This window comes from Pelecanus crispus, chromosome 21 (genome assembly GCF_030463565.1).
Source record: "Pelecanus crispus isolate bPelCri1 chromosome 21, bPelCri1.pri, whole genome shotgun sequence".
Taxonomy (NCBI): Eukaryota; Metazoa; Chordata; class Aves; order Pelecaniformes; family Pelecanidae; genus Pelecanus; species Pelecanus crispus.
This window is the reverse complement of record NC_134663.1, coordinates 6,410,714-6,436,136: the sequence shown is the minus strand read 5'-3', so window position 1 is coordinate 6,436,136 and position 25,423 is coordinate 6,410,714. Positions and strand designations below refer to the sequence as shown.

At 61.3% G+C, this 25,423-nt stretch overlaps 1 protein-coding gene across 1 annotated transcript in view; it reads left to right on the top strand.

The window, feature by feature from the left end:
• NUDCD3 (NudC domain containing 3) overlaps nucleotides 1-24,426 on the top strand; it is a 37,011-nt gene extending 12,585 nt beyond the window's left edge. The window contains exons 3-6 of the mRNA XM_075724046.1: nucleotides 11,381-11,513; nucleotides 16,164-16,307; nucleotides 23,039-23,227; nucleotides 23,908-24,426. Of these exons, the coding sequence (XP_075580161.1) occupies nucleotides 11,381-11,513; nucleotides 16,164-16,307; nucleotides 23,039-23,227; nucleotides 23,908-24,018 (577 nt within the window). The 3' untranslated portion in view covers nucleotides 24,019-24,426. The remainder of the gene's footprint in view (nucleotides 1-11,380; nucleotides 11,514-16,163; nucleotides 16,308-23,038; nucleotides 23,228-23,907) is intronic.
• The last annotated feature ends 997 nt before the right edge of the window (nucleotides 24,427-25,423 follow it).

Here is a 25,423-nt window from a genome sequence, read left to right as displayed (position 1 = left end):
TCTGGTCATGCTGACAAGCAGGGGACTGGAAGCCAGGAGATCTGGAAATCTGTATTCTGGTGTGCGTGTCGGTGCCATCGGGCGAATGTGGCCTTTACGTAGCAATGCGGAGAGGGCCCTGCCATCCGCCTGCTGCCTGCCCAGTGCAGCCGGCCCTCGCCCCGCTTCTCCCACAATTATTTCCACCCTGGTGGGCTGCGTGCAGCCCTGTTAGTGCTGGGAAGGCTGGATGCAGGTGTGGTTCAGGGTGCTTCCCAGGAGGGAGAGGGGATTTATGATCGTGTGAAGGCCTGGAGGCTGCCAGGGGTCTGATGGAAGCAGGTGCCTGGGTGGGTGACCCGACCGTGGCCAGCGCAGGAGGATGGTGGCTGCTGACACGGCGCTGGTTCCCAGCAGCCCTGTGCTGCCTGCATGTTGCAGTGGTTTCGGGGGGACAGACTGCGAACGCTCCTCTCATCCTCCTCTACGTCATCCTCCCTGCTTGCTGGGAAGCCCAGCAAGGTGCTCTGAGCCGAGCAATGACGACTGTGAGCTGCAGGAAGATCTGAACGCAGCCACCTCGGGCGAGGCGGAGACGGCGGGGTCGCACCGTGCGGGAGGTAGGGCCCTTCTTCCATCTCACCTTGGGTCCTGCCAGCGCTGGCACTAGGAGCTACGGCGGAGGCGTCTGGCTTGGAGAAACCCACCCCAGGGCAGGCATTTCCAACCGAGTCAGGGGGGCAAAGCCCTTGGCTGCAGCCCCGCTGCGGTGCTGGGTGTCTTGCAGCACGGCAGCCTGCCCGAGGCACTTGTGTGTCAGCAGCAGCTTCTCTTCCTGAACTTGCCGGTGCCTCCTTGAGTCATCACAGTGCTGGGGACGTGGGATTAATTACGCTGATGGACGCCACTTGCTCTAGGCTGCTGTCATGGAGCAACAGCCTTGATCCAAACGTCTGATCATTGCAATAAATGCTGGCTGGATTGACGGCGTGCAGTGCATCTCCCTGGAAGGCCCCGCTCGCTGCATACTTATTTGGGTTAGGCACACGGACACGTTGTGCCTGATTTTTTCTTTTCCTACTTGCTCAGAACTTCATTATTACTTAATGAGATCTTTCCATTCTTGGCAACCTCTCGAGCTTGAAGAAGGTTTCATGCATCACACGGGGCCTCTGACAGTGGTTAAAATACAGAGCTGGGGTGGTTTTTGTCTGCTGTTTGCTGGCAGGGTGACTCCGTACAACATCATTCCCCTCTCTTTTCCCCGCTCTAAACAGAAGAAGGTCTCGCGGAGGGGAGAGGCTTGCTTTTGCAGTTGGGATGTGCTCATGGGACCTGATGGGATGTGTTGTTCGTGGCAGAGCGCAGGTGGGGTAGGACTGTGATACATACCTCCTTCAGGAGCAGCTTTGCAGAAGGGAGCGGCTCTAGGTCTCCATTTCTGTGTACACCGGGTTGGTCGTCTCACAGCACCAGCCAAGCTTTCTCCCCACATCCTCCTCTTCGGCCTCGGCCAGTCCCGCTTGCCCAGCTTCAGCTGTTGAAGTTGTTTTTCTTCTCCACCCAGCTCCACATCTGCATCGCTTAACTGGCTTGACACGTTTTCCTTAAAGCTGCCTAAATAATTTACCTAGACTAAGAGCAGTGCTGGCCGCAGAGGAAGCTTTCTGTGAATGCCAAGTGACTGCGGGGTACCTGCTGTACCGGCCCTCAGTGGCAGCAGTGCCGGCAAGGTGCAGACCCTCACCCGGAGCTCAGCGGCCTGTGTGGCCAACGAACCAGTGCTGGCTGAGGCAGGTCCCAGTGGCGGATGCTGAGCCGTCGGCATTCCTGACTCTGCAAAACCCAGGTATCCCGGACTTCCATCGGCCTGCTTCCCGAGAGGGCAGGGATCCCGCGTCGGAAAGCTGAGATGCTCTGGGCTGAGAGGATCGGTTTCCTTAAGTAGTTCTGAAAATCCTTGGGATTTTTTTCTTTTCTTCTTTTTATGGAGAAAAATAGGCCCATTGGGATTATGCCAATATTAATTCCTTCCCATGACGCTTGCCCCTGTCCCTGCACCCCCTCAGCCTGCAGCATTGGGCTGGTGGACAGCTGCTCACGTGCTGCTGTATCTATTCCTCAACTTTTGCGTTCTTGCACCAAAAATCCTTGGTGAAGAGGAACTCGGTGAGCCGCCCTACTTCTTCTCATATAAAACATTAAACCAAATCCTTCAGCATTTGGTTCCTGCTCTTGGTTTGTGTCCGGCGCTGCTTTTACAGAGCTGGTGCTGGAGCTGTTGCGCTCTGAGGATGGAAACGCATTCAGCCGAGTGTCCGCAGAGGAGAGGATTGTTCTGTCGCCGTTTCCGCATCGCCTGGCTCATCGTGCATCACCAACACACAGAGCTGGAAATCCCGGAATAAGAAATGCCCAGAAATCTGTATGTGGGACCCGACGTGCAGCTTGACCCTTGGGCATCCAGCCTGCATGCTGAGGCCAGCTCTGCCTCGACCAGCCTCCTGGTGACACCACCACCTCTGCTCGGGTCCTGACCCCCATTGCTGCCGGGGGCCTGACCCTGCATGAGGGGAGCGGCTCTGGTACCGGTGACGGCGCAGCCGTGTGGTGCGGCTCCTAGGACTGGAAAACAGATCGGCAGCTTCTCAACGGTGCATTGTTAAAGGTTTCACCTCCCCCAAAATGACACATTGCGAGCAAAAATAGAACAAGACAGAACACACAGACCCACCCACACCATCCCCACCACCCGGCAGCCAAGTGCACGCGGTGCCAAACCCTTGGTTTTAAAAGCTGATGCTTTTTCACCCTCCCTCTCCTCAGCCCTGCCACCAGCTGTCCTGGCCTGGCGGGCGGTTCGGCATCCCGGCGAGCTGACCATTGCACCAGGAGCTGCTATGCTATCGCCAGGCTGCCGGGAGGATCACCGTCCGACCCACACCATGCTCTGGATCCGGCCTCAGTCTTCGCCTGGTGGGTCTGGGGATGGGGATGTCTCCTGGCGACGGCATTCATGGGGGAAGTTCTCGTGCCCGCTGCACGGTGGTGCTGTTGAAGCGACGCGAGGGACAGGTTTGTCCGGGAGAGCCACCTCCGGCGTGGCGGCACGGCTCGGGCCAGCTCACTGCGAGCTGGGGCCATCTCCTGTGGACGGCGAGGGAAGCTGCCTCCCAACCAGGGAGCTGGGTCCAATTTCTTGAGTGCCGCTGGCGTGAAGGGTGGCATGTGCTAAGCACAGTTGGACCAGGCAAGGATCTGGCTGGAAAACCTCCAGGAAAGGAAGAGTTGCTCCAGGAGGTGGTAGAGCTGTCAGCCGTTTGTCAGAGGTGCCTAACGAGGCTGAGGCCTGCCTTCGTCACCCTGAATCCTCATTTGCTCAAGAGCAGGCAGTTAAACTTGCAGAGGAATTTACTGAGGCCTTCGTGAGTTCCCCCTGCGATCCAGTTTTGGGGGAAAAAGACACCCCGTTAGTTTCACATCTGAGGATTTTGAACATCGGGAGCAGAGCTGGAGCAGAGATTGGCGGTGGTGACTTGTGGGGAAGGGCTGGAGGGGTTTGGGCTGGCTGTCAGGGAGGAATGGAGGAGCGACGGCAGCAGTTCTGGTGCCCCCAGGACGAGCAGGCACGGCTGGAGGGAGGTTTAAGCACGAGGGGAAACTTCTCCCCGCTGAAGCCGGCTGAGCACGGGGATGGTTTGGCGGGGCATGTGTCGCCTGGCCAGCCCAGGAGGGCTGTGAGGATGAGGCAGCAGCGGCAGAGCTCGTCCCAGCACGCTGCACGTGGAGGCAGAGATGGCTGTGAAACGACGCTCCATCACCCAGCCTGCTGCTCTAGTTACAGCGTGGAGGGAGCGAGGACAGAGCCATCCCATGGGGGACGGTCAGGGCTGGGAGGAAGACTGCTTTCACTCGTTCACTAGTGATGCCATGCAAAGAGAAGTTTGACAGAGTCATTGCAGAACAAGTCCTGCCTCAGTTTCCCCATGGAAGTAACCCAGTTAACACTGATGTCTCCTGGGGCCACCTGTGCTCTCACGGGAGAATGAAATCATGCCCGGTGAGCTCTTGGGAGGGCTAAAACGTCCAGGATACGCCTGGCCAGGGTCTGCTCAGCCCCAGCACTTTCCTCCTGAGGAAGAGACACAACAAGGACAGAGCCGGTGGCTTTGTGGCAGCGAGCGGCTGCCCCGGGATTGTATTTATCCGTGCTGTGGCCATGAGGCATTTGCAGCTGGCGTCTTACCCACGTTTGCCTTTGTGCCGATGGGTTTTCTCCCATCTTTGATGCTCTGCATCTGCTCTGACAAGCCTTGGCCTGGGCACAGGCTCGCTGCCTCCCCCTTCAGCCTTCGAGCTTTTCCTGGGGAAGGCTGGGGTGGGGACAGCCTGGAAGTAAATAGCCATTTGCTGGTTCTTGTCTGGTTCTTTGCTCCCTCTCAGGGAGCTGATGACGCTTGGGATGGTGACTTGCCTTCCCTCTGGTGTCTCGCTAGCAGGTTTGGAAGGAGCATGGTGAGCTCTGCCTCGCAGCTCAGGTTCACGCTGATTAGGAGGACACACTCTCTTTGGATGAAAAAACCCAGCTGGTTTTAAACCCCAGGCAGGTTTGTCCTCTGGTTCGCTGCGCAGCCGTGTACGTGCTTGCTCCAGCCCCAGGGAGTCGGGGCGGAGGGCAGGAGCCTTGCAGACCTGCGCCGTGCCTGGACAGCCCCTGCCACGCAGGGACACGTCCTGCGAGGGCACTTAACCAGCCAAACTGCCCCGGGCAGCACGGGATCCTCACCCGGGAGAGAAACATCCCTCCTCTCTGCCTGGGGCTCGTGCAGGATGGTCTCTGAGATGCTGAGAGCAGGACAAGGTGCCACCGCTGGGCTGGCTCTAGGTGAGGACCTGGGGACACACGAGACGATGCTCGGGGACGCGCCGCCTCGTTTTTACTCCTTTCCATCCCGCAGGGTGAGAGCGGGCCTCCGCAGACCCCGATCGCCTGCACCGTTCCCCCTCTCGCCCTCCAGCCTGTTTGACTCCTACAATCCGGGGGCGGCTGGGAAACCGACAGCTGGAGCCAACCCGCGCCAGCGCCGGTTCGGCGCTGCCATGCCAACCCCGTTTCCATGGCAATGGGCACCCAATGGGTGACCGCCAGGCAAGGCCAAGATGCCCAAAAGAAGTGATGCGGTGCCCCCTGAAATCACCGGCCTGCGGCTAGGAGTCTGCGGCTGCTGCCGGTCCCCGGTGCTGCCTGCGCTGCCTGGAGGACTGGATCAAAACCACCCCGGGGCGTGGGTGGTTGTAACAGGGCAGGTAAAACCCCGTGAAACCATCAAGAAAAGAAAAAAAGGGTGTGTGTCTGTACACACAGCCCCTTCGACAACACCCTCCAACAGTCTTAGAGCCTAATTTAATTAAAATCGATGGATCTTACATAATCCTCAGGGCGCCGCGCTTCTGGAAGCCACCCCCGCCCGGTGCTGGCGAGGGCCCCTCGGTGTGGGGGTGTTGGGAAGACAGCGGGGCGCAGGGAGCCGCGGGCCCCGGGGCCGGCCGCCCCCCGGGACCACTCGTCACCCCCGGGCCGCCCCCCTTTACGTAACTCGCTGCAGCCCCGTGTTTATACAGCTCCAGATTGAGGACTAGGTGCGTATCAAAACATTTTAAAATAACTCTGCCTTTTGTTAGTACCGCAGCTATCTTTAGAAAAGATTTTATTTTATTTGAAAGCCCTCTCCAGGAGGTTTCGATGGAATAGATCCTCAGCCTGCCAGCAGTTTAAAGGTACATGGGTGTGATGGAGATCTTTCTTGGCTGGAAACACTGTACTGATTATTGGTTATCGATCTGATAACTCCCATCCTGCCCTCACAACCACCTCCTCATCCTTCTGAGATTTCTGCAGCTGGAAGTGGCTGTGTTTTGCTCAAAGCATTGCTCGTGATCCACTTGTCCGGTTGCCCCCTTCCACTGCTGCGCCGCGCTGGCTCTTCAGCTGTTCAGCTCCACCGCTCTGTCACTCTGTGTGGTGACAACTGCCTGGGTCACAACAGCTGATGGTTTTCCCAAACACACTAAAACTGGGAGGAGGACAAGCAGCTCTTTTTTCACAGTGAACCCAGGTCGCAGCGATGGGCCTCCATCTCTGCAGCCATGGCAGTGGCTCGGGAGACAACGCACACCCTTTCATACAATCATAGAATCGTTTAGGTTGGAAAAGCCCTTTAAGATCATCCAGTCCAACCATTAACCTACACTGCCAAGTCCACACTAAACCAATCAAGGGTAGACTAGACTAAACCATGTCCCGAAGTGCCACCTCTGCCCGTTTTTTGAACACTTCCAGGGATGGGGACTCCACCACCTCTCTGGGCACCCTGTTCCAATGCTTGACTACCCTTTCTATGAAGAAATTTTTCCTAATTTCCAACCTAAACCTCCCATGGCGCAGCTTGAGCCCATTTCCTCTCCTCCTATCGCTAACTACATGGGAGAAGAGACCAACACCCCCCTCCCTGCCCCCTCCTGCCAGGAGCTGCAGAGCGATGAGGTCTCCCCTCAGCCTCCTCTTCTCCAGGCTGAACACCCCCAGCTCCCTCAGCCGCTCCCCACCAGCCCTGTGCTCCAGACCCTGCCCCAGCTCCGCTGCCCTTCTCTGGACACGCTCCAGCACCCCAATGTCCTCCTTGTGCCGAGAGGCCCAAAACTGGACACAGCATTCCAGGTGCGGCCTCACCAGTGTGGAGTACAGGGGAACAATCACCTCCCTGCTCCTGCTGGCCACACCATTCCTGATACAAGCCAGGATGCTGTTGGCCTTCTTGGCCACCTGGGCACACAGCTGGCTCATGTTCAGCTGGCTCTCGACCAACACCCCCAGCTCCTTTTTGGCCAGGCAGCTTTCCAGCCACTCTTCCCCAAGCCTGTAGCGTTGCGTGGGGTTGTTGTGCCTGAAGTGCAGGACCCGGCACTTGGCCTTGTTAAACCTCACACAGTTGGCCTCAGCCCATCGGTCCAGCCTGTCCAGGTCCCTCTGCAGGGCCAGCCCACCCTCCAGCAGATCGACACTCCCACCCAGTTTGGTGTCATCTGCAAACTTACTGAGGGTGCACTCAATCCCCTCACCCAGATCATTGATAAAGATATTAAACAAGGCTGGCCCCAAAACAGAGCCCTGGGGAACACCGCTCGTGACTGGCTGCCAACTGGACTTAACTCCATTCACCACTACTCTCTGGGCTCGGCCACCCAACCAGTTTTTTACCCAGCAAAGACTACGCCCATCCAAGCCATGAGCTGCCAGCTTCCCAAGGAGAATATTATGGGAGACTGTGTCAAAAGCTTTGCTAAAGTCCAGGTAGATGACATCCACAGCCTTTCCATCATCTACCAGGCACGTCACCAGGTCATAAAAGGAGATCAGGGTGGTCAAGCAGGACCTGCCTTTCATGAACCCATGCTGGCTGGGCCTGATCCCCTGGTTGACCTGCACTTGCCTGTTGAGTTCACTCAATATGAACCTCTCCATAATCTTTCCCGGCACCGAGGTCAGGCTGACAGGCCTGTAGTTCCCCGGGTCCTCCTTCTGGCCCTTCTTGTAGATGGGCGTCACATTGGCAGTGTGACTCCAGTCATCCCTCCAGTCGTCCCCTCCAGTCATCAGGGACCTCCCCTGTTAACCAGGTGTCGGGGTTCAGCCCCAGCCAGCAGCTCAGCCCCACGCAGTCGCTCACTCACTGCCCCTGCCCCGAAGGGATGGGGGAGAGAATTGGAGGAGTAAGAGTGAGAAACACTCCTGGGGTAAGATAAGAACAGTTTAATAATTGAAATAAAGTAAAATAGTAATGATAATAGTAACAATATAATAATTATAATAACAATAATAATATACAAAGCAAGTGATGCACAATGCAATTGCTCACCACCCGCCGACCGATACCCAGACAGCTCCCGAGGCGATCGCCGCTCCCCGGCCAACCCCCCCAGTTTCTATACTGTCCATGATGCCGTATGGTATGGAATAGCCCTTGGTCAGTTTGGATCAACTATTCTGGCTGTGCCCCCTCCCAGTTTCTTGTGCCCCTGGCAGAGCATGGGAAGCTGAAAAGTCCTTGACTGGCATAAGCAGTACTTAGCAACAACTAAAACCATCAGCATGTTATCAACATTCTTCTACTAAATCCAAAACACAGCACTATGCCTGCTACTAGGAAGAAAATTAACTCTATCCCAGCCGAAACCAGGACAGTGGTCTATAGCAGACTCCCAACAGGACATCCACCTTGCTGGCCTTCCCCGTCGTCCTTACCCATAAGCACTCGACCTTGTCATCACCACTGTCGAGCTCTATGCAGTCAAAACACTCCCTACCATACAGAGCCACCCCACCGCCTCTCCTGCCCTGCCTATCCCTTCTGGAGAACTGATAGCCCTCCAGTGCAGCACTCCAGTCATGAGAGTCGTCCCACCACGTTTCTGTGATGGCGACTAGCTCATAGCCATCCTGCTGCACAAGGGCTTCCAGCTCCTCCTGTTTGTTGCCCATGCTGCATGCATTGGTGTAGATGCACTTGAGCCGGGCTATCGATTTTGCCCCCAGTGTTGCCATGCCGCCCCTGGGCTCCTCACTAGCGGGCCCGTTTATATCCCCTTCCCCCTTCAAACCTAGTTCAAAGCCTTCTCAGTGAGTCCCGCCAACTCATGGGCGAGGATCCTTTTCCCCTTTGGAGACAGCCGATCTCCATCAGTCGCCAGCAGGCCCGGTGCCGTGTAAACCTCCCCATGATTGAGAAACCCCAAATTCCCCCGACGGCACCAGCCTCTGAGCCACCTGTTCATCAGGTGAGTTTTCCCATTCCTTTCAGCATTCCTTGCTGCCACTGACGGGATTGAGGAAAACACTGCCTGCGCTCCCGACCCTGCGACCAATCGCCCCAGTGCCCTGAAGTCCCTCTTCATTGCCTTAGGACTTCTCTCTGTAATCTCACCACTGCCCACCTGTACAACCAGCAGCGGGCAATAATGGGAGGGGCTCACGAGGTCAGGGAGTTTCCTGGTAACATCCCTAACCCGGGCCCCAGGGAGGCAGCAGAATTTCCTGCGGGATGGCTCTGGGCGGCAGACTGGGCCCTCAGTTCCCCGCAGGAGGGAATCCCCCACCACAATTACCCTCCTTTTTGTCTTAACAGGGCCAGTCGTAATCCGTGGGGTTGCCTGACTGGCCCTCAGCAGCCCCCTGGCTGGACCTTCGCCTTCACCTCCCTCCCCGCTTGCCTGGCCCTCAACTCCCAGGGCCCCGTATCTGTTGTGTAGGGGCAGCTGGGGGGGTGAGGGAGGCCGGGAGGGGATTCGCCTGCCTCCCCGGGCAGGGACCTGTTTCCATTCCCCCCGTCTCTTGGATCCCCTCCTTCTGCTTGCCGGCAAGCGGGCAGGGGATCCTGCGCTCCTTGTGGGCCCTCCGCCTGCTGCCCTGGCCCCAGGGACGGTCGGGTGCGGCCACACCAGTCCATCTCCCTCTCACACTCTGATCCTCCTCAGCCTTCCCACCTCCTCCTTCAGCTCTGCCCCAGGCCGAGCAGATCCTCTCCCTGGCCACAGCCAAGCCATTTGCCGTCTCCGCTGCCCTGCGGTGCGAGCACAGGCTCAGGCACTGCCCGCAGCCGGACCCGGACGGCTGCGTGTTGGTGCGGGAGCTGCGGCTGGGTCCCCGCGCTCCTGGCGGCGGCTGCCGGGCGAGGGGTGAGCGCTGCCGGGCGAGGGGTGAGCACTGCCGGGCAAGGGGTGAGCGCTGCCGGGCGAGGGGTGAGCGCTGCCGGGCGAGGGGTGAGCGCTGCCGGGCGAGGGGTGCCCGCGGCTGCCGGGCGAGGGGTGCCCGCGGCTGCCGGGCGGTGAGCGCTGCCGGGCGAGGGGTGAGCGCTGCTGGGCGAGGGGTGAGCGCTGCCGGGCGAGGGGTGAGCGCTGCCGGGCGAGGGGTGCCCGCGGCTGCCGGGCGAGGGGTGAGCGCTGCCGGGCGAGGGGTGAGCGCTGCTGGGCGAGGGGTGCCCGCGGCTGCCGGGCGAGGGGTGCCCGCGGCTGCCGGGCGGTGAGCGCTGCCGGGCGAGGGGTGAGCGCTGCTGGGCGAGGGGTGCCCGCGGCTGCCGGGCGAGGGGTGAGCGCTGCCGGGCGCCCCTTCGGAGCTGGGAGCGGGGGCACTCGGCCCTCCCCGCGCCAACCGCCGCGCCACGCCCTCCTCGTGACGCGCCACGCCCTCCTCGTGACGCGCCACGCCCTCCTCGTGACGCGCCACGCCACGCCCTGTTCGCCGTCACTCCCGGTCGCTCGCGCTCCCTGGGGCTGCTTTTATTGGTGGAGGTTTGGCCGCTGTCACTCCTGGCGCCGCCCACGCTGCGTCAGAGCTGCGCCACGTCACAGCTCGCCCTTTCCCGCCCTTTCCCGCTCCGGGCGGGGCTGGGGCTGGGGCTGGGGCTGCCCGCTCCCGCCCTGCGCCTTTTGACGCCTCAGCGAGGGCTCAGGGGTTGGGCAGGGGGAGCCGGGGGGGTTGGGCAGGAGGGCAGGGGGAGCCCGGGGGGGTTAGCTGGGAGGGCAGGGGGAGCTCGGGGGGTTGGGCAGGAGGGCAGGGGGAGCCCGGGGGTGTTGGGCAGGAGGGCAGGGGGAGCCCGGGGGGGTTAGCTGGGAGGGCAGGGGGAGCTCGGGGGGGTTAGCCGGGAGGGCAGGGGGAGCTCGGGGGGGTTAGCCGGGAGGGCAGGGGGAGCCAGGGGGGGTTGGGCAGGAGGGCAGGGGGAGCCAGGGGGGGTTGGGCAGGAGGGCAGGGGGAGCTCGGGGGGTTGGGCAGGAGGGCAGGGGGAGCCAGGGGGGGTTAGCCGGGAGGGCAGGGGGAGCTCGGGGGGGTTAGCCGGGAGGGCAGGGGGAGCCCGGGGAGGTTAGCCGGGAGGGCAGGGGGAGCCCGGGGGGGTTAGCCGGGAGGGCAGGGGGAGCTCGGGGGGGTTAGCCGGGAGGGCAGGGGGAGCTCAGAGCAGTTAGCCAGGAGGGCGCCTCGGGCCAGCCAGGGGCCAGCTCGGCACCTTTCAGGCAGCCACATTGCCATGTGCCACCAGTTGTCCCATCAGCAGCCTGACCGCTGTTGAGGCACACTGGGGAGAGGGGTGTGCGAGTCTCCTGCAACGGGCAGGGTGGCTGCGGTCCCTCTGCGTCCTGCGGCTTCCGACCGGAACCTTCTCCCTTCCTAGATAGCGCCAGCAGCGAGGGAGAGACTGGGCATCAGCTTGAAGCACTAGGGATGCTCGCAGGATGGCCACGCAGAGGCTCTGCCCTCCCTTGCTGCTTCTTGCACCCTGCTCTCAGGTCTCCTGCTCTCTCCAGGCTCTGATCTGCCCGACACTTAGCATGTTGCCCCTTTCTTCCCCCCCAGGAGACAGGAGCAGTTCCAGACAAACCCCGACAGCTACAACGGAGCTGTGCGAGAGAATTACGCCTGGTCCCAAGACTACAGTGACCTGGAGATTAAAGTGCCCGTGCCCAAGCACATCGTAAAAGGCAAACAGGTAAAGTGGCGTTACTGGCGTGTCTTTCAGCATTTCCCTTTCCCTTGGCGTGCCCGGCTTTCCCGGGAAGCTGTGTTTGGAGCGGGGAGGCTCCCTGTCCTTTGTGCTTAAGGAGCAGGATCCGGTTGTGCCTTTTTCTCCAGTTCTGGGGGTGTGGCTGGTGGGGCCCGACGGTCCCAGCCTGGCCGCGTTCCCGTTGCGGCTGCAGTGCCCTGTTGTTCCGGCCCCAGCAGGGTTCCCTGGCACCGCATGGCACTTTCTGTGCTTTTTCTCTCTGCTTCCACTGACTGCAACTCGTATGTGAGTTTCTCAGCCTGGCTGGGGATGGATGCTCCTTCCCCGGTTGCTCCCTCTGGCTTGGAGTGTCTCCTGCCTTTCGTTTGCAAGCGGGAGCTGCTGGAACGGCTCCTCTGGCACTCGGGAACTGGAGCACGCGCAGTCCGTGAGACTTGACGTGCTCTGGGTGGAAGGGAGCTGGGGCTGGGGTGCAGGCTGAGCGGCCAGACCCTCTCCCTGGCTGCCTGCGTGGGCAGGGAGGTCTCACCTCCCTCCTTGGTTCAGGCAGGAACTTTCCTTCTCTGCTCATGGCCACGAGCGATCACATTGTTTTTCCTTCGGCACTTCTGTTCCCTCCCGGCGAGGGACTCAAGAGGCACGTGCCCATGACTGGCATTAGTTGGACCGGGAAGTTTGAACTCTGTCTTTTCCGAGTGCTGTCCTCCCCACGGCTGATTCTGTATTTTTCCATTTGGGAAGTCCGCGCTCCCCCACCTCCTGTTCTCCTCCGCTTCCAGGGCGGCTGAAATGAGCACGCTTGGGTTTGTTCACCGGCTCCAGCCTACACAGCTCCTGATCATGCCAAAAGAGCGTAATTGGCAGCAGCTACCCGGACCGGAGGGGTGAGGGAGCAAGCGGCTGCCACAGGGACAGCAGGGGGACCAGGAGATGCATCTCTCCCAGTGGGTCTCTAAAACAAACCCAGGCTGTTTCTTGGAAGGATTTGGGGGCATCCAGACGGATGTTCCATCCCTCTGCATTGTATTGCGATCACGATGCCTCTCCCTGCCCAGGGAGGTGCCCTTTGTGCCAGGGAAGTTGTGTCCTTGCCAAAAAAAACTGCATCAGTCTTTCTCTGCCCCATCCTTTGCCACCCAGAGGCGCGGGGGCCTTGCAGGTGCTCGGAGGAGCTGGGCCAGGACCTTTCCTCGACTCGAGACTGTGCCATTGCTGTGGAGGAGCCCCTGCGTGTCAGCGGGTGTGATTATCGAGGCAGCTCCTTCCCACGCTGCTGCCTGTGGTGCAGCTCTGCCTGCCCTGGCCCCAGTTTCTGCCTGCACTGCGCTCTCGGGGAAATTGATTGTTCAGATGTCGGACTTCCCTTACCCTTGCGAGGCGTCTCCTGGTATTCAGTTCGCACATCCCTCTGGGGGCTCCTCTTGGCAGCCGACTTTTCACTTTGAAGTGATTCTTTAAATCTCTTCCAGCCTCGGGGGACTGGAAGCAGATAGGCTGGGTCATGGGCCAGAGCAGGATGGTTCAGAGCCATTTTAAAGCTCGATGGACTTCGGATGCATTGTTGATGGGTGCCTGCAAAAGAGAAGCATTCCCCTACATTTGCCACACAGCTTCATCTTTTTAAAAAATTATCAGGTTTTTGGCTTCTGCCTGCCAAGGCGAGATTAAAAATCTCCCCTGTTTGGTCCCTGGGCTCAGAGCGCGCCCAGCTCTAATGCTGCTCAAAATCTTCCTTATGACACTTTTTTGGATTCAGGCTGTTGCTATGGCACATTTTCGCTCGGGCGCGCTTAAGGTTTCCTTGTATGGAGCTCCAAAAAAGTGTCCGTGGAGCAGGAATGGGCGATGGGGTAGGTGGAAGCATCTTCCTCTGCGGTCTCCACCTCTCTGAACTACTTACAGGCGCAACAGGGGCCCATGGATCCAAGCATTTCCCAGGCACTTAAATAGAGATAATGACAACAAGCCTCTCTCTTTGCCTGGCTCGGAGGAGACGAGCTAGATTCCTTCATAGGTTTGTGTTTGCTTGTTTGATTTGCGTGGGTGGGTGTGGGCGTTTTAGTGTGCACAGAAATTACTGTGGTGGAAAGCCACAGCAGAGAGCTGAGATCTGGGTTTCCTCGCGAGTGCCGGGAAAGCCAGGAGTTTTGGGGGGCAGAGGTGCTCGTGGGGAGCGCATGGTGGGGGACAAGCAGCCTCGGAGCCTCCGAGGTGCCCCTGCTCATGGCTGCGCTGCCGGGACAGCGTGTTTCCCGCAGGATCGCCCTTGGCTTCCCTCCAGCCGCTGCCTGGGGTCAGGTGCGGGCTTTCTGCACCCAGTTCTGGCAAACCCCGGTTTTGCCGGATATGCATGCCCTGAGCGCGGCACGACGGGATGGTTCGGGTGGCGAGGGGCGGAGGGAGGAAGGGGAGCCCCTCGGAGAGCCCGGCCACCCTCCGCGGTGGAGTGGGGATGCCAAGCGGAGGCAATTTTTCCACCAAGGCACCCAAGAAGGAGCCGCTGCCCACGTGTGCCAAACCCCGTGTTCACCAGGCACCACCACGCGCACACGTGAGTCCTCTCGGACATTTCTCTCCCTGCGAAGGAGGTCAGGGCTCTCTGGCAGTGCGTGCTTTGCTCCTGTCCCCTGTCACCGCTCCCGGGGGGCTGGCATGCCCAGAGGGGCCTTTTTGCTGGCTGCAGGTAGAAGTGGGTGTTGCGATCGCTTCTCACACCGGCTGGTTGCGCAGTGCAGTGGCTGGATTAAGGCTGCCCGGTTTGGATCTCTTCTTCCATTTGGGTTTCTCCGCTCCCTCTCCAAACGCCCTGCTGATCCCAGAGCCACCTCGAGGACATCCCTCAGCCCCACCAGCTGTCTTGTGCAGTCACCTTGGAATAAAACCCCTCGCACATTTGATTGCTTCTGTCTCCGTGGATCCACAGCCACGATGCTGTGTCTGTGCCTTCCATATCTCCAGCCTCCCTGGCCCTCCACACCCCAAAGAACCGCCCCCCAGAAGGCAACTTGGGGGTCACCTTGCTTTTTTCCCCTTGACCCTTGCTGGGCAGGCCCTGTGCCGTGCTGAGAGCCCAGTGCCAGCAGCCCCGTCGCTGCGCCCGGGGAGCGGAGCGGTCGGTGGTGGCAGAGAGCAGAGGCTCGTCCCTGCACCTCGTCCCTGTGGCAGGGCCTCAGCCCGGGGCTGGAGGAAGCTGCTCTCTGCTGCAGCATGTCCGGAGAGGTTTCCCGTCCAGGAGGAGCTGCTTTTGCAGAGGCTGTCTGCAGCCACATGCCGGGTGAAAGCCAGGCATCCTCTCCCGTCTGGCAGAGCCGGAGCTTGTGTCCCTTCCCTCATCCCCTGCGACCACACTCCTGGCATCACCCTGCGCTGTGTGTGCTGGGCCGCCTCTGCTCCTGTCGAAGCCCTGGCAGCTCCCCGTCACACGCAGCGGGTTTGGGGGCTTTATCTGGGTGGCATCAATCAGACGCAGCCGTGGTGCCCTCCCCAGCTGGAGCGGCTCTGCCTGTCTCTTGCCTGCGTGGAGCTAGTGAGCTGCTGGAAATCTCCTAGGTAATGGATAATGTAATAACATTTCAAATGAGATCTGCAGAGCGGGAGGAAGATCTGGGGGAACTCTGGGAGAGAATGCAGGCAAATCTCACCGCAGTCTCCTCCTCTTGGGCCAGAGACGGGGCAGAGCCAGGGGCCACAAACCTGCCCCTTCCCGGCCAGGTCCTCCCTTAGTCCCCCAGCCGGGCTCTCTGCTGGCGGCAGCTCCGGGCCGAAGGGGAAAGGAGAGAGCATATGGTCTCTCCGGAGACCGAGGGTACTGCGTGCCGTGCAGTGAAGTTGCAGTCTGCCTCTGTCTCCCCAGGGGAGAGCCATGTCACCTCCGTGGCAGGTCGGAGCAGGGTTCCCCATATGGCTGCTGCGGGCGGGAGCTGGCCCCGTTCCTGGGGACGGAGCTGCCTCGTCCCCTCGCCCCCGCGGCGGGGAGAGGGGAGCCGTGCCACAGCTTCCCTCCTGCATGCGGCCCCTCCTCACATGCCCAACGGGAGGCCTGGGCTGAGCCCAGCACTGGCTCTGGCGGTAGAAACGGAGCCAAGGAGCGTGCTTTCAGTGCAGCGCAACAGAAGGGGGGGACGAGCCGCCGCAGCCCTTCCCCGTGTACAAATTCCTGAATTGCTCCCACTCGGTAGGGAAGCGCTCAGCCCCCGGGAAGACGCACGCCCATGCCCAGCTCATCATGGTGATGGCCAGGCGCCCGCTGTGCTCCTAACAGCTCGGTCGCAGCGAGTGGGCGTCCAACCTTTGAGCACTGTATGGACGAGGGCTGTAGCATTGCTGGTTTTCTCTGTGGGGAAACTGAGGCACGGGGCAGTCACGGTGGCAGAACCAGCTGCGTCAAATCCTTCTAGGGCTCCGTCTGCTGGGCCCTGCTGCCTTTCATTCCCCGGAGAGGTTTCCTTTCTCCTCCGAGCTGTTGCTATTTGCTCTGAAATGACAGCGGGATTCCCACCCTCCCGCTACATGCAGGTCTGAAAGCTCTTCTCTCTCTCTCATTCCCAGCGAGTGCACTTGACCCCGCACCCCAACTAGCACAGCAAGAGGGCGAGCAGGAACCTTCCTGATGATTTTCTCTCTCTCTGTTTCCAGGTGTCTGTGGATATCAGCAGTGGCGCGATTCGCGTAGCGGTGCTGGAGGAGAGCAGCCAGCGTGTCCTCATGGAAGGGAAACTCACCCACAAGATCAACACAGAGAGTTCCCTCTGGAGCCTGGAGCCAGGGAAGTGCATTTTGGTAAGGGCGGCCCGTGCCAGCCATGTCTCTGCACCCTGGCTCGCAGCTCCACTGGGCTTGACCTGGAAAACCGGAGCAGCTGGAAGTTTGAGCCAGATCTGGATGTGTCTGGCTCTCCCCATCTAACGTGCGTCTCTGTTTGCCCCTGCCTGTGTGCCGTGCCCTGCCTCCGGCTCCTGAGCTGCCCCTCTGGGTGAGCGGCAGCAGCGCGGCGGGGTGCTGGCAGAGCAGCGCAGCCATCGGGTCGGGTGATGAGGGTCCCGAAGCTCCAGCCGGCGGTGGTGGGAGTGTGTCCGTGAACTAGAGGCAGTCGCTCTCCCCTGATCCTGGCACGCAGGGTCTGCCAGTGGAGGGAGGCTGTGGCACTGCACCGTGGTGCCGGTGCTGCGCACCCATCCTTGCCGGCTTTGCCCTCTGACTCTCCTGGCGCCAGCCCTACCCCAGCATCCCGGCAGATGCCTGTTCTCTGCTGTTCATTATTGCCCTGCCTCGGGTTTCTTACTTATGCTGTTTGAAGCAGTCACTGTGGCTACTTCTCCATTTGCTTTCAGCAGGCACCATGCTTTGCCATGTGCCTGCCACCCCAGTGTCACAAATCTTCCCTATGGAGGTGGTTCGAGGGCTGTTGCCACCCAGCAGTGTGTTCTGGTGCATTCCCAGCCTTGTGACTCCTTTCCGGTGTGCTCCACAGGCTGAGGGTGTGAGTTCTGCTGTCCTGGGGGTTGCCGTGCTGCCCATCAGCCTGCGATCTTGAGTGTCAAACAGTTGCCAAACTCCTGTGCAAGTTTTGGGGCCAGGATTGTGCTGGGAGTGGAGTTTTGCTGCCTGTGGCCATCTTTGCCCTCTCCTTTTCCACCCAGAGGCTTTCCCAGATGTGTTTTGGGAGCTCTCAAGGCTCTCGGGAGGGGATGCCGGCTGCCTGGGTCAGGCAGGTGAGGCGGTTCCTGACCCTGTGCAGGCAGCACCGTCCCTGCAAGCAGGCTTCAAGCCTTCCGCCCCATGTCACGGGAGTCCAGCAAACGGGCACCCAAAGCCAAGCCCCCGCAGTGGGAAATCGAGGGGGAACGTGCTGCCAGAGGCAGAAGTGCTGAGGGTGGTGCGTGGGGAGACTGCGCGGGCACCGCCTGGCCACTGCAGATCCGTATGGACGTACCCCAGGATGATGGACCTGGTGCCAAAAGAGTGGGGTCCCTGCCAGAGCGAGGAGCTTCTCCGACTCTGTTAGGCCGTTGAAAGGATGTGAAAAAAGAGGCGGTGACATCATTAACCTGCATTTTTTTTAAATGTTCTTAAGCTTCTTGAAAATTAGCTGATCTGGGAAGAAAAACAGTCTTGGGGAGGAGTAAACCCATTCAAGAGGAGGTGGCCCAACGGGTGGCTGCTCTGCGGCGCGGATGGGAGTCCCTGGTGGGTGTTCCCAGGATCAGCAAGGGAGGCAATGTTTGTTAAATACCCGGCGCCGGAGGAGGATGGGAACGGCGCGCGGGTGGAGCGAGACTCGGGGCCTTCTGGAGCGGCCACGGGCAGCGCGGGGAGCGGTCCCATTACCTCCAACCCTAGAGCTGGGTCTTGCCTCAAATTAGCACGAGCACAGGGTTGTGAGGATCTCCAGCTGGCTGCCAACATATTGATGGTGGGATGAAATTTTGCTTGAAGAATTGTAAGGTAACTGGAGCAGAGTGAGTAATTCTCGCCCAAGAGCATCTCCTTTTCCGTGTGCGGAGTAGCCAAAAGTGGTTTGTGACTCCTCCCGATTCATTCATCAGGAGACACCCAGCCATGTGTTGATGAATTGCTTCATTCGGCGCCTGGGAGGGGACTGGACGGGGGCCGTTTGAGTTTGGTTGGAGGGCTGGCGGGGCGTACAGGCCCTTTCTGCACCCAAGTTTGTGCGTCCGCATGCTGCGTGGCTCTGTGTGAACTCTGAACGCGGCAGTGGGGAGTGTCTTTGTCCTGCAAGATGCCTCAAGGTGCCACTTGGCTTCCCTCCCTGGGACCCAGGAGACGGCGTCCCCGGCAGGGTGGGGATGAGGCCGAAACCGAACTCACCCAGTGCCAGCGCCAGAGTCATCCAAGGAGATCCTGGCCGCCTTGGCTACTGCTTGGGGCACCTCGGCAGTTCGGTCCGGAGAAAAACCTGTGCGTGCTCGTGTTTTTGTGGTCTGTGAGTTGAGGCAATCCCTGCGGGCAGAGCTTGATCCGTGTGCTGAGGAGGTGAAATCTCTCGTGCTTGGTCTCGTCCGTCTGGGAAAGTCCAGTTCTGTGCGGAGAGGCCATTGAGTCCCGTGCGCTCTTGCAGGACACGTCAAGGATCGCTGTGCTCTCTGGGCTGCTCTTACAGCCACCTTTTGCCTCCTTGGCTTCCCCTGCGCCCTGCTCAGCTCCCTTCTGGGACAGCCGCTCGCAGGCTTTCATTGACAGGCCTCCCTTTTCCCCCCAGCTCTTATTGTAAGGTTAATTTGCCTTAGAACCCCTCCCAGCGCTGCTTTCCCCATCCTGTCTGGTGTTCTTATTGATTTATCCTCTTCACTGCACATCCAGCTCTCCAGCAGCCCCAGCGCTCCACTCTTCCCGGTGCTCAGAGACCGCTCTGCCTTTCCCCTCCTGCTCCATGAGGTTCTCCCTGCCGGAGCCTGGGCTCAGCACCAACGTGTTTCCCATCTCGTCCTTTGGCACACTCGCAGTTTGCACGACAGCCCGGCCGTGGCAGAAGCCCAGCGGGCGTCATTTCGAAGCAGAGCGCTCTGCTGATGCCTGCGATGCGTGGCCGGGGCTCTGTCCACACGTCCTCCCGCTCGGGATCATGTCCCGGGCTCGTGCCCCTGCCTGCGGCGCCGCGCCAAAGCCCCAGTCCTGGGTATAATCCCTGTGTTCTCCCTTCTCTGTCACACCCGCTCGCTTGTCAAAAGTGAGATTAAAATAGCTTCACACGAGCTGTTTTTAGAAGTCTCCACTGGGTGTTGTGCACAACACGTTTTGGGATTATTTTCGTTGTTGAGGATTTTTTTCCCCCTGTTCCCTCTCTTTTTCTCCTCCTCTCCAGTATTTGTTATCCACGCTTGGGCTTTTGTCACCAAGTCCTGCCTTGAACGGCTATTACAGTCTTCAGCTTGTCATCTCGTGAGCCGTGAGGCCAAGTTAATAATAATCTGTGGTGCTCTCCCTCCACCCTGTCCTCCACACACTGCTGGAAACATCGCCTGCTTCCTCCTCCATACCCCCTAAACATCTCCCGCTGACTTTTGGGGCGACGGCTGCTGTTGTTCCAGAAGGAAAGCAGGTGGTGAGAGGTTGTTTTTCCAAGACCTACTTATATCCCTTGGCAGAGTCTCTCCAGCTCTGACAAGGTATTTAGGATCGGGGAAGAAACCTCGTGCTATGACGAAGCCCAGCACCAGCAACGACGGGTTGTGACCTTCCCGGCAGGGCGTGGAGATGTGACATGACACCGTGTCCATGCCGATGATGCCCGTCACCCTCTTCACGTGCCGCTGGAGGATCCCTCCTGGCTGCAGACGTGCCTGCGGAGTGTCCCGTCCCTCCCACGTGCCCATCTCCGCCTGCAGCGACCCTCCTCGCGATCCGTCCTCGCCCGGCCCCTGTGCGTGGCCCCTTCCCCTCCCGGCTGACAGCGCACGTCTCGGGCACCAGCTTTGGGAACATGGGCGCTGCAGCACAAGGACACTGCCGGCTTTGGATACGGCAGCAGGGGTGTCCCCCCTGCCAGCCTCCCTCTCCTCAGGCCGCCGTTGCAGAGGCTGTTCCTGCCTCCCTCTGCACCCCAAAAGACTCAGCCGAGCTTTTACCCCTTTCGGCTGTGGGTGAAGGATCTCCCTACAGCCCAGGAGGCCCTTTGGGACCTGCCAGCCTAAAAAGCAGAGCCAAAGTCTGACCAAGAGCCCGGGCATGCTGCAGAGACCCGATCCTTCCTCTGGCAAATGGCCATCGGCATTTCTAGGACCCTGGAGGGTTGGCCTGAGCTGTCGGGCTGGGAAACTTGTAGTGGCAGCTTCAAGTGCGGGCAAAGCTTTTGCCTTGTCTCGAAGCGAGAAACATAACCAGGTTGAGATTTGTCCTTGTGAAAAAAGCCCTGCTGCCTCCTGGAGCCCCCCAGGGTTTCCGGAGCGCTCCCCGAGGGAGCGTGCAGCTTTGCATGGTGCTGTCGGTCGAGTGCCAGAGCCTTTCTCTGTGAGCTGGTGCTCGCAGGGCATCGCCCTGCCTGGGCTGAGCCCAGAGATCTGCCACGGTCTCTCAGCTCTCCCTTACCTCGACCTTCTGGCACCCAAGTGCTCGGTGAGGCTCCCACTCGCGTCTCCATCACCTCAAGCTCTCGTAGCCCACGTGCCCAGACGAGCGCAGAATCAACAGAGAGCATCAGCGGAAGCATGTCCGAGAAATCAACCTGAGCCCGTGCTTCCCATCTTGGAGGTTGGATCTGGCCACGCCAAGTACTCCAGCACCGCTTCAAACCACGGAACCCCAAACTCAAGGTGATAGAGAGAGCTTTGCCCTGGCCTGTGGGCATTTTGGAGGCTCACGTCAGAAAGCAGGGCTCCCGCCTCGGACCTAGTCCCACTTTTACATCTCTCCCCCTGGAATAAAGGGGGATGAACAAATTCCCCCGTGCGGACAAGGCGGGCTGCAGAGGTTAATTAATTATTGTTTGCAAAGCACTCGGTGCTGTAGCGATGCACACCGCAGAAAAGCTGGCGAGGAAATGAATAATTCTGTCTTCCCAGCAGGGTGGGAAACAGTATGCGGTAAATAAAGCGAGGGCCACGCATGGGGCAGGGAGGAGGAAAGGATCCCCGGGCTGGCGCTCGCGGCAGCAGCTCCGCTGTCTTTTGCCGGGGGTAGTCTGCAGACAAGGGAGATTTGGGTCTCGTGGGTGTTTCCCACCTGGCCTGTGGCTCCGTGGGGGTTCCCTGGGGTCTGCTGGTGGTGGGGGACAGTGGTGGGGTGCTGGGGAGGAAGGGGATTTGGGAGAGGCGATGGGTCTCCCTTCCCCTGGTGCTCTGGGGTGGAGGTGGGGTGATGCCCGCTAAGCCACGAAGTTCTCCGGCGTCCGTTCATCCCTCTGCTGCCAGCCTGGCGCTGGTGGGGACGTACCAAGCGTACCAAGGGGCCTTGCCATGCGCGCTCAGCAGCGATGCCGCGAAAGCGCAGCTCACACCGAAGCCATCGCCGGGGAAGCTCACACCTCACCGGCAGCACCACGGGGACATTCCTCTCGTTTCAAACCCAGAGGAGCGGCAGCGAGCCTGGAGGGTGCTGCTGCCGCAGGCACGGGCTGGCCAGGCCTGCTGACCCACGGCTCGTCTTGCCCGCCGCGGGGACGACGTTCCCCCGCCTGCCCACCCAGGGTTGGGAAGCCCACGAGCAAACCCTCAGCGGCTCTTCCTTCCCTCGAAAGTGGAACTGTGCAATTAAGAGGAGAACAAGCACGCCTGTCTAGCTGGAAAAACTAACGCCTTCCCCAAGCTGGAATATTTTGCCAGCTCCGCTCTCCCAGAAGGATTAAGCCCCAGCCACCCCCTCCCATATTAATTGGTTCCTTTTCTTTGCACCGCAGAGAGACGCCCGGCTCCGTAACTTTAATGGCTGCCCGCGTTTTCCCCTCCAGAGCTGTTGAGCTTCCAGGGAGGTTTGAGTAAATTGTATTGTCTGCCTTTATTGATGATTTTGCAGAGAGGCCGACGGACGCCATAAATCTTCCTTGCTGCTGGGATTATTGCTAAAATAATACAGGAGAAAGAAGCCCACCCCTCCTGGCAAAACCAGAAGCATGTCGAGCTTCCTGGTCAGGATGCCCCGCAGTCACGCCGGCGCTCGCTGGCACCCGGCGCAGCCCCTCCGGCCGTCTGGCTCCGTGCAAGGCGCTGCCCGTGCTCGTGCGTCGGGGAGGCCTGTGGCTACGGCTCCTGGCAGCTTTTGCCAGCGAGGATGTCGGCTGGAGGCGAGGGGATGTCCCCTCTCCCCAGGCCATCCCTCTTGGCCGGCCGACGAGCCGCGGTGCCTCGGGAGGCGGGTGCTGGCGGCGAGCAGGGGCGGCACGGAGCAGCGGGTGACATTTTCACCTCCTTTGCCACCCACGCTCCCGCCCACGGAGCGAGCCCTGGGGGAGCCGAGGCGAGGGCTCCTTCTGGGTTAGCGAAATGCGAAATGGCAGCGCTGCGGCGCTGGGAGCCCCTGGCCCCGCGCTCTGCCGGGCAGGGCCTCTTCATCTGACAGCTCCCCGGGCTCTCGGCTCCTGGGTGGCTGCAGATGAGCTGGCCGGGCTCGCCGGGCCCCGTCCCGCGTTGCTGTCGCCGCTTCGGCTGCCCAGCCCCGGGCTGGCATTACCTGCGGGCAGGTCCCCACAGAGTACGCCTGTCCCGGCCTCGAGCTGTGGCACGGGATGAGATTTTGGCCATGCCGTCCAGCCCAGAGGGTGAAGCTGGGGCTGCGAAGGGCCACGGCAGGGTGGTGCGAAGCCCTCAGACTGCTGAGGGAGGGAGGGACGAGCCTTTTTCCCCCTCTGCCAGCCATTGGGGGGGACCTGGAGGTCGACGGGTGGCGAGCGGGTCATGCGCTCGTGGGCAAGCCCCAGCCACGCTGCGGAGGGATGCGCAGGCGTTGCCGAGCCCACGGCATTGCTGCCACGGAGGTGTGGGGCGGGCAGGGGGTAACATCCCAGGGGCAGGACAGGGGCTTCCCTCCCTGCCCTCCTCTGACCCGCACTTTGTCCCCAGATCAACCTGAACAAAGGGGACGAGTACTGGTGGAACGCCATCCTGGAGGGCGAGGAGCAGATCGACATCGACAAGATCAACAGGGAGCGCTCCATGGCCACGGTGGACGATGAGGAGCACGCTGTGCTGGACCGCCTCACCTTCGACTACCACCAGAAGCTGCAGGGCAAGCCCCAGAGCCACGAGCTGGTACGTGCCGGCCGCCCTGCGCCGCTGGCCCAGCCCTGCCCTGCCACGCGCCCTCGGGCTCCTCCGCGGGTCCCGTCTCCAGTAAAAGGGTGCAGCGTGGGGCAGCTCCGCTCCATCTCAGAGCTCCTCACGCAGCGTCCCCCCGCATCTCCGTTTTGGGGGCGTGAGGTTCTGCTAGTCCCTGTCTTCCGCCTGCACGCTCCCGTCTTCCCCTTCCCGGCACCTTGGCAAACGCCCATGAGCCCAGACCCCCCACCCCGGCCATGGGCCCCACATCCATGTGCCTCCCTCCGGAGCCAGCCCTGCCGCCTCCCCGCTGCCTCCGCTCCGGGATGAACCCGCGTGGGTCTGGGTTCAGCGCGACCCAGGAGCTGCCCGTCGCTGCCCGCCGCTCCCTCCCGGCCCCGAGCGCCGTCTGCCCTTTCCCGGGCTGACGAGAGGAGGGCGGGTGAAGCAGGGAGGTGGTTGCGTGCCCTTGGAAATCGGTGCTGCCGTCGCCCAGGGCGGAGGGCTGCTGCTGCTGAGCCCCCAGACCCCCTTTGATGCGTGGGGTGGCTCTGCAGCCCTGATGCCTGCGGGTTGAGCCCGAAGCCCCGGATGGGGTGACGGGGAGGGCGGGGGGTGCGGGCCAAGGTGCGGGGTCAACCCCGGCCTGACGGGAGCCTGCGGCCTCTTTGCAGAAGGTGCACGAGATGCTGAAGAAGGGCTGGGACACTGTGGGCTCCCCCTTCCGCGGCCAGAAGTTCGACCCCTCCATGTTCAACATCTCCCCTGGCGCCATGCAGTTTTGACAGCGGCGAAAAACGGCCGAGAGATGAAGCGGGGAGAGGAGAAACCCACCCGGATGCCCACCCGGGACCCTCGCACCCAACGCTGGCACCCGTAACCCGCTCGCCGATGATACATGCTGCCAGCGCCCTTCTGCTGCCTTCGCCACCCTGCGCCGGCACCGGCACCGGCGTCGGGCTCGGCGGTTTGATATGCGTGTGGGGAAACCTGGCGAATGCAGATTTACGTCCCGTCACCAAGGCAACCCGAGCGGCTGGGACCCTTCTCCTCTCCTCGCCTCACGCTGGCGACGGCTCTGTTGTTTTTCAGGAATAGACAGAGCTCGTTGGGTGACATAATTATTATTTCTGGTGGCTGAGGATGCTTCTTTTTGGGCTTCTGGGGGTGCAGATCCCTCCCCGCCCTCGCTCAGGGCAGCTTTGCCCCTCACAGGCGGGCAAAGCGCTCCCCGCGGCTCCGAGTACGGGCAGCGGGGATGGCGGGGGGCACATGGGGAGACCCCCTGCCCGCACCCTGCTTGCTGCCCTGCCTGCTGCCCTGCCTGCTGCCCTGCCTGCTGCCTGCCTGGCACCCCCACCCCCCCTCGCCGGGCCGTGCTCTGGGGTCTCCCACGGGTGCTGCGCTGCCCCTGGCCCCTGCCCAGCTGGAGGGCCCCGTCCAGCACCACGGGGGGGTTCTCCCCCCTCCACCCCATCGCCGGAGGGGGCCCGGGGCGCGCGGGAGCGGGCGCACCCCCTCGGCGGTGGGCAGGGACCCCAGCCCGCCCCCGGGGTTTGCTTCCCCCTTCCTCGGGGGGTCGGCAGGGAGCAGCGGGGCTGTCACCCACAGCACCGTGGTGGGGGGGTCCCAGCTGTGCTCAGGGGTCCCTGGCATGGCTCTACAGGCCCGGCCCTCGCGGCCACCAGACCCCCGTACCGGGGGGCTGTAGCCCCAGAAGCGCCTGGGCGTCCCTGGCACCGCACTTTGGGGTCTGGGAGTGGGGACGCGGCTGCCCCCAGGCCCAGCCCGGCTCTTGCAGCTTCCCACCGGCCCCCACCTCGGGGTGCGTGGGTGGGGGGTCCCTGGCCATCGCCTCGCCCCCCACCCCTCCTTCCCCTTGGTTTGCAATAAAGACATTTCTCGAGTGTAGGGCCTGCGAGTGATTGGGTGCCACCGCCCCGGGGGGGACGCGTGTGCCCCCAACCCCCCCAACACCGCCCCGCTTCAAGGTCGAGGACAGGGACACCCGAGGGGGACACCTGGGGACATCGGCCGGTGACCCCCATCCCCCGCCGCGGGCCCTGGGGACGGGGTCCCACCCACGTGGTGGTGGGGGCTGGATTTGGGGGTCCTTTGGGGGGTGGATATGGCATCCCGGGGCGGGGGGGGATTTGGTGGGGTGGGCGCCGGGTGCCTGGCGGCTCCGGG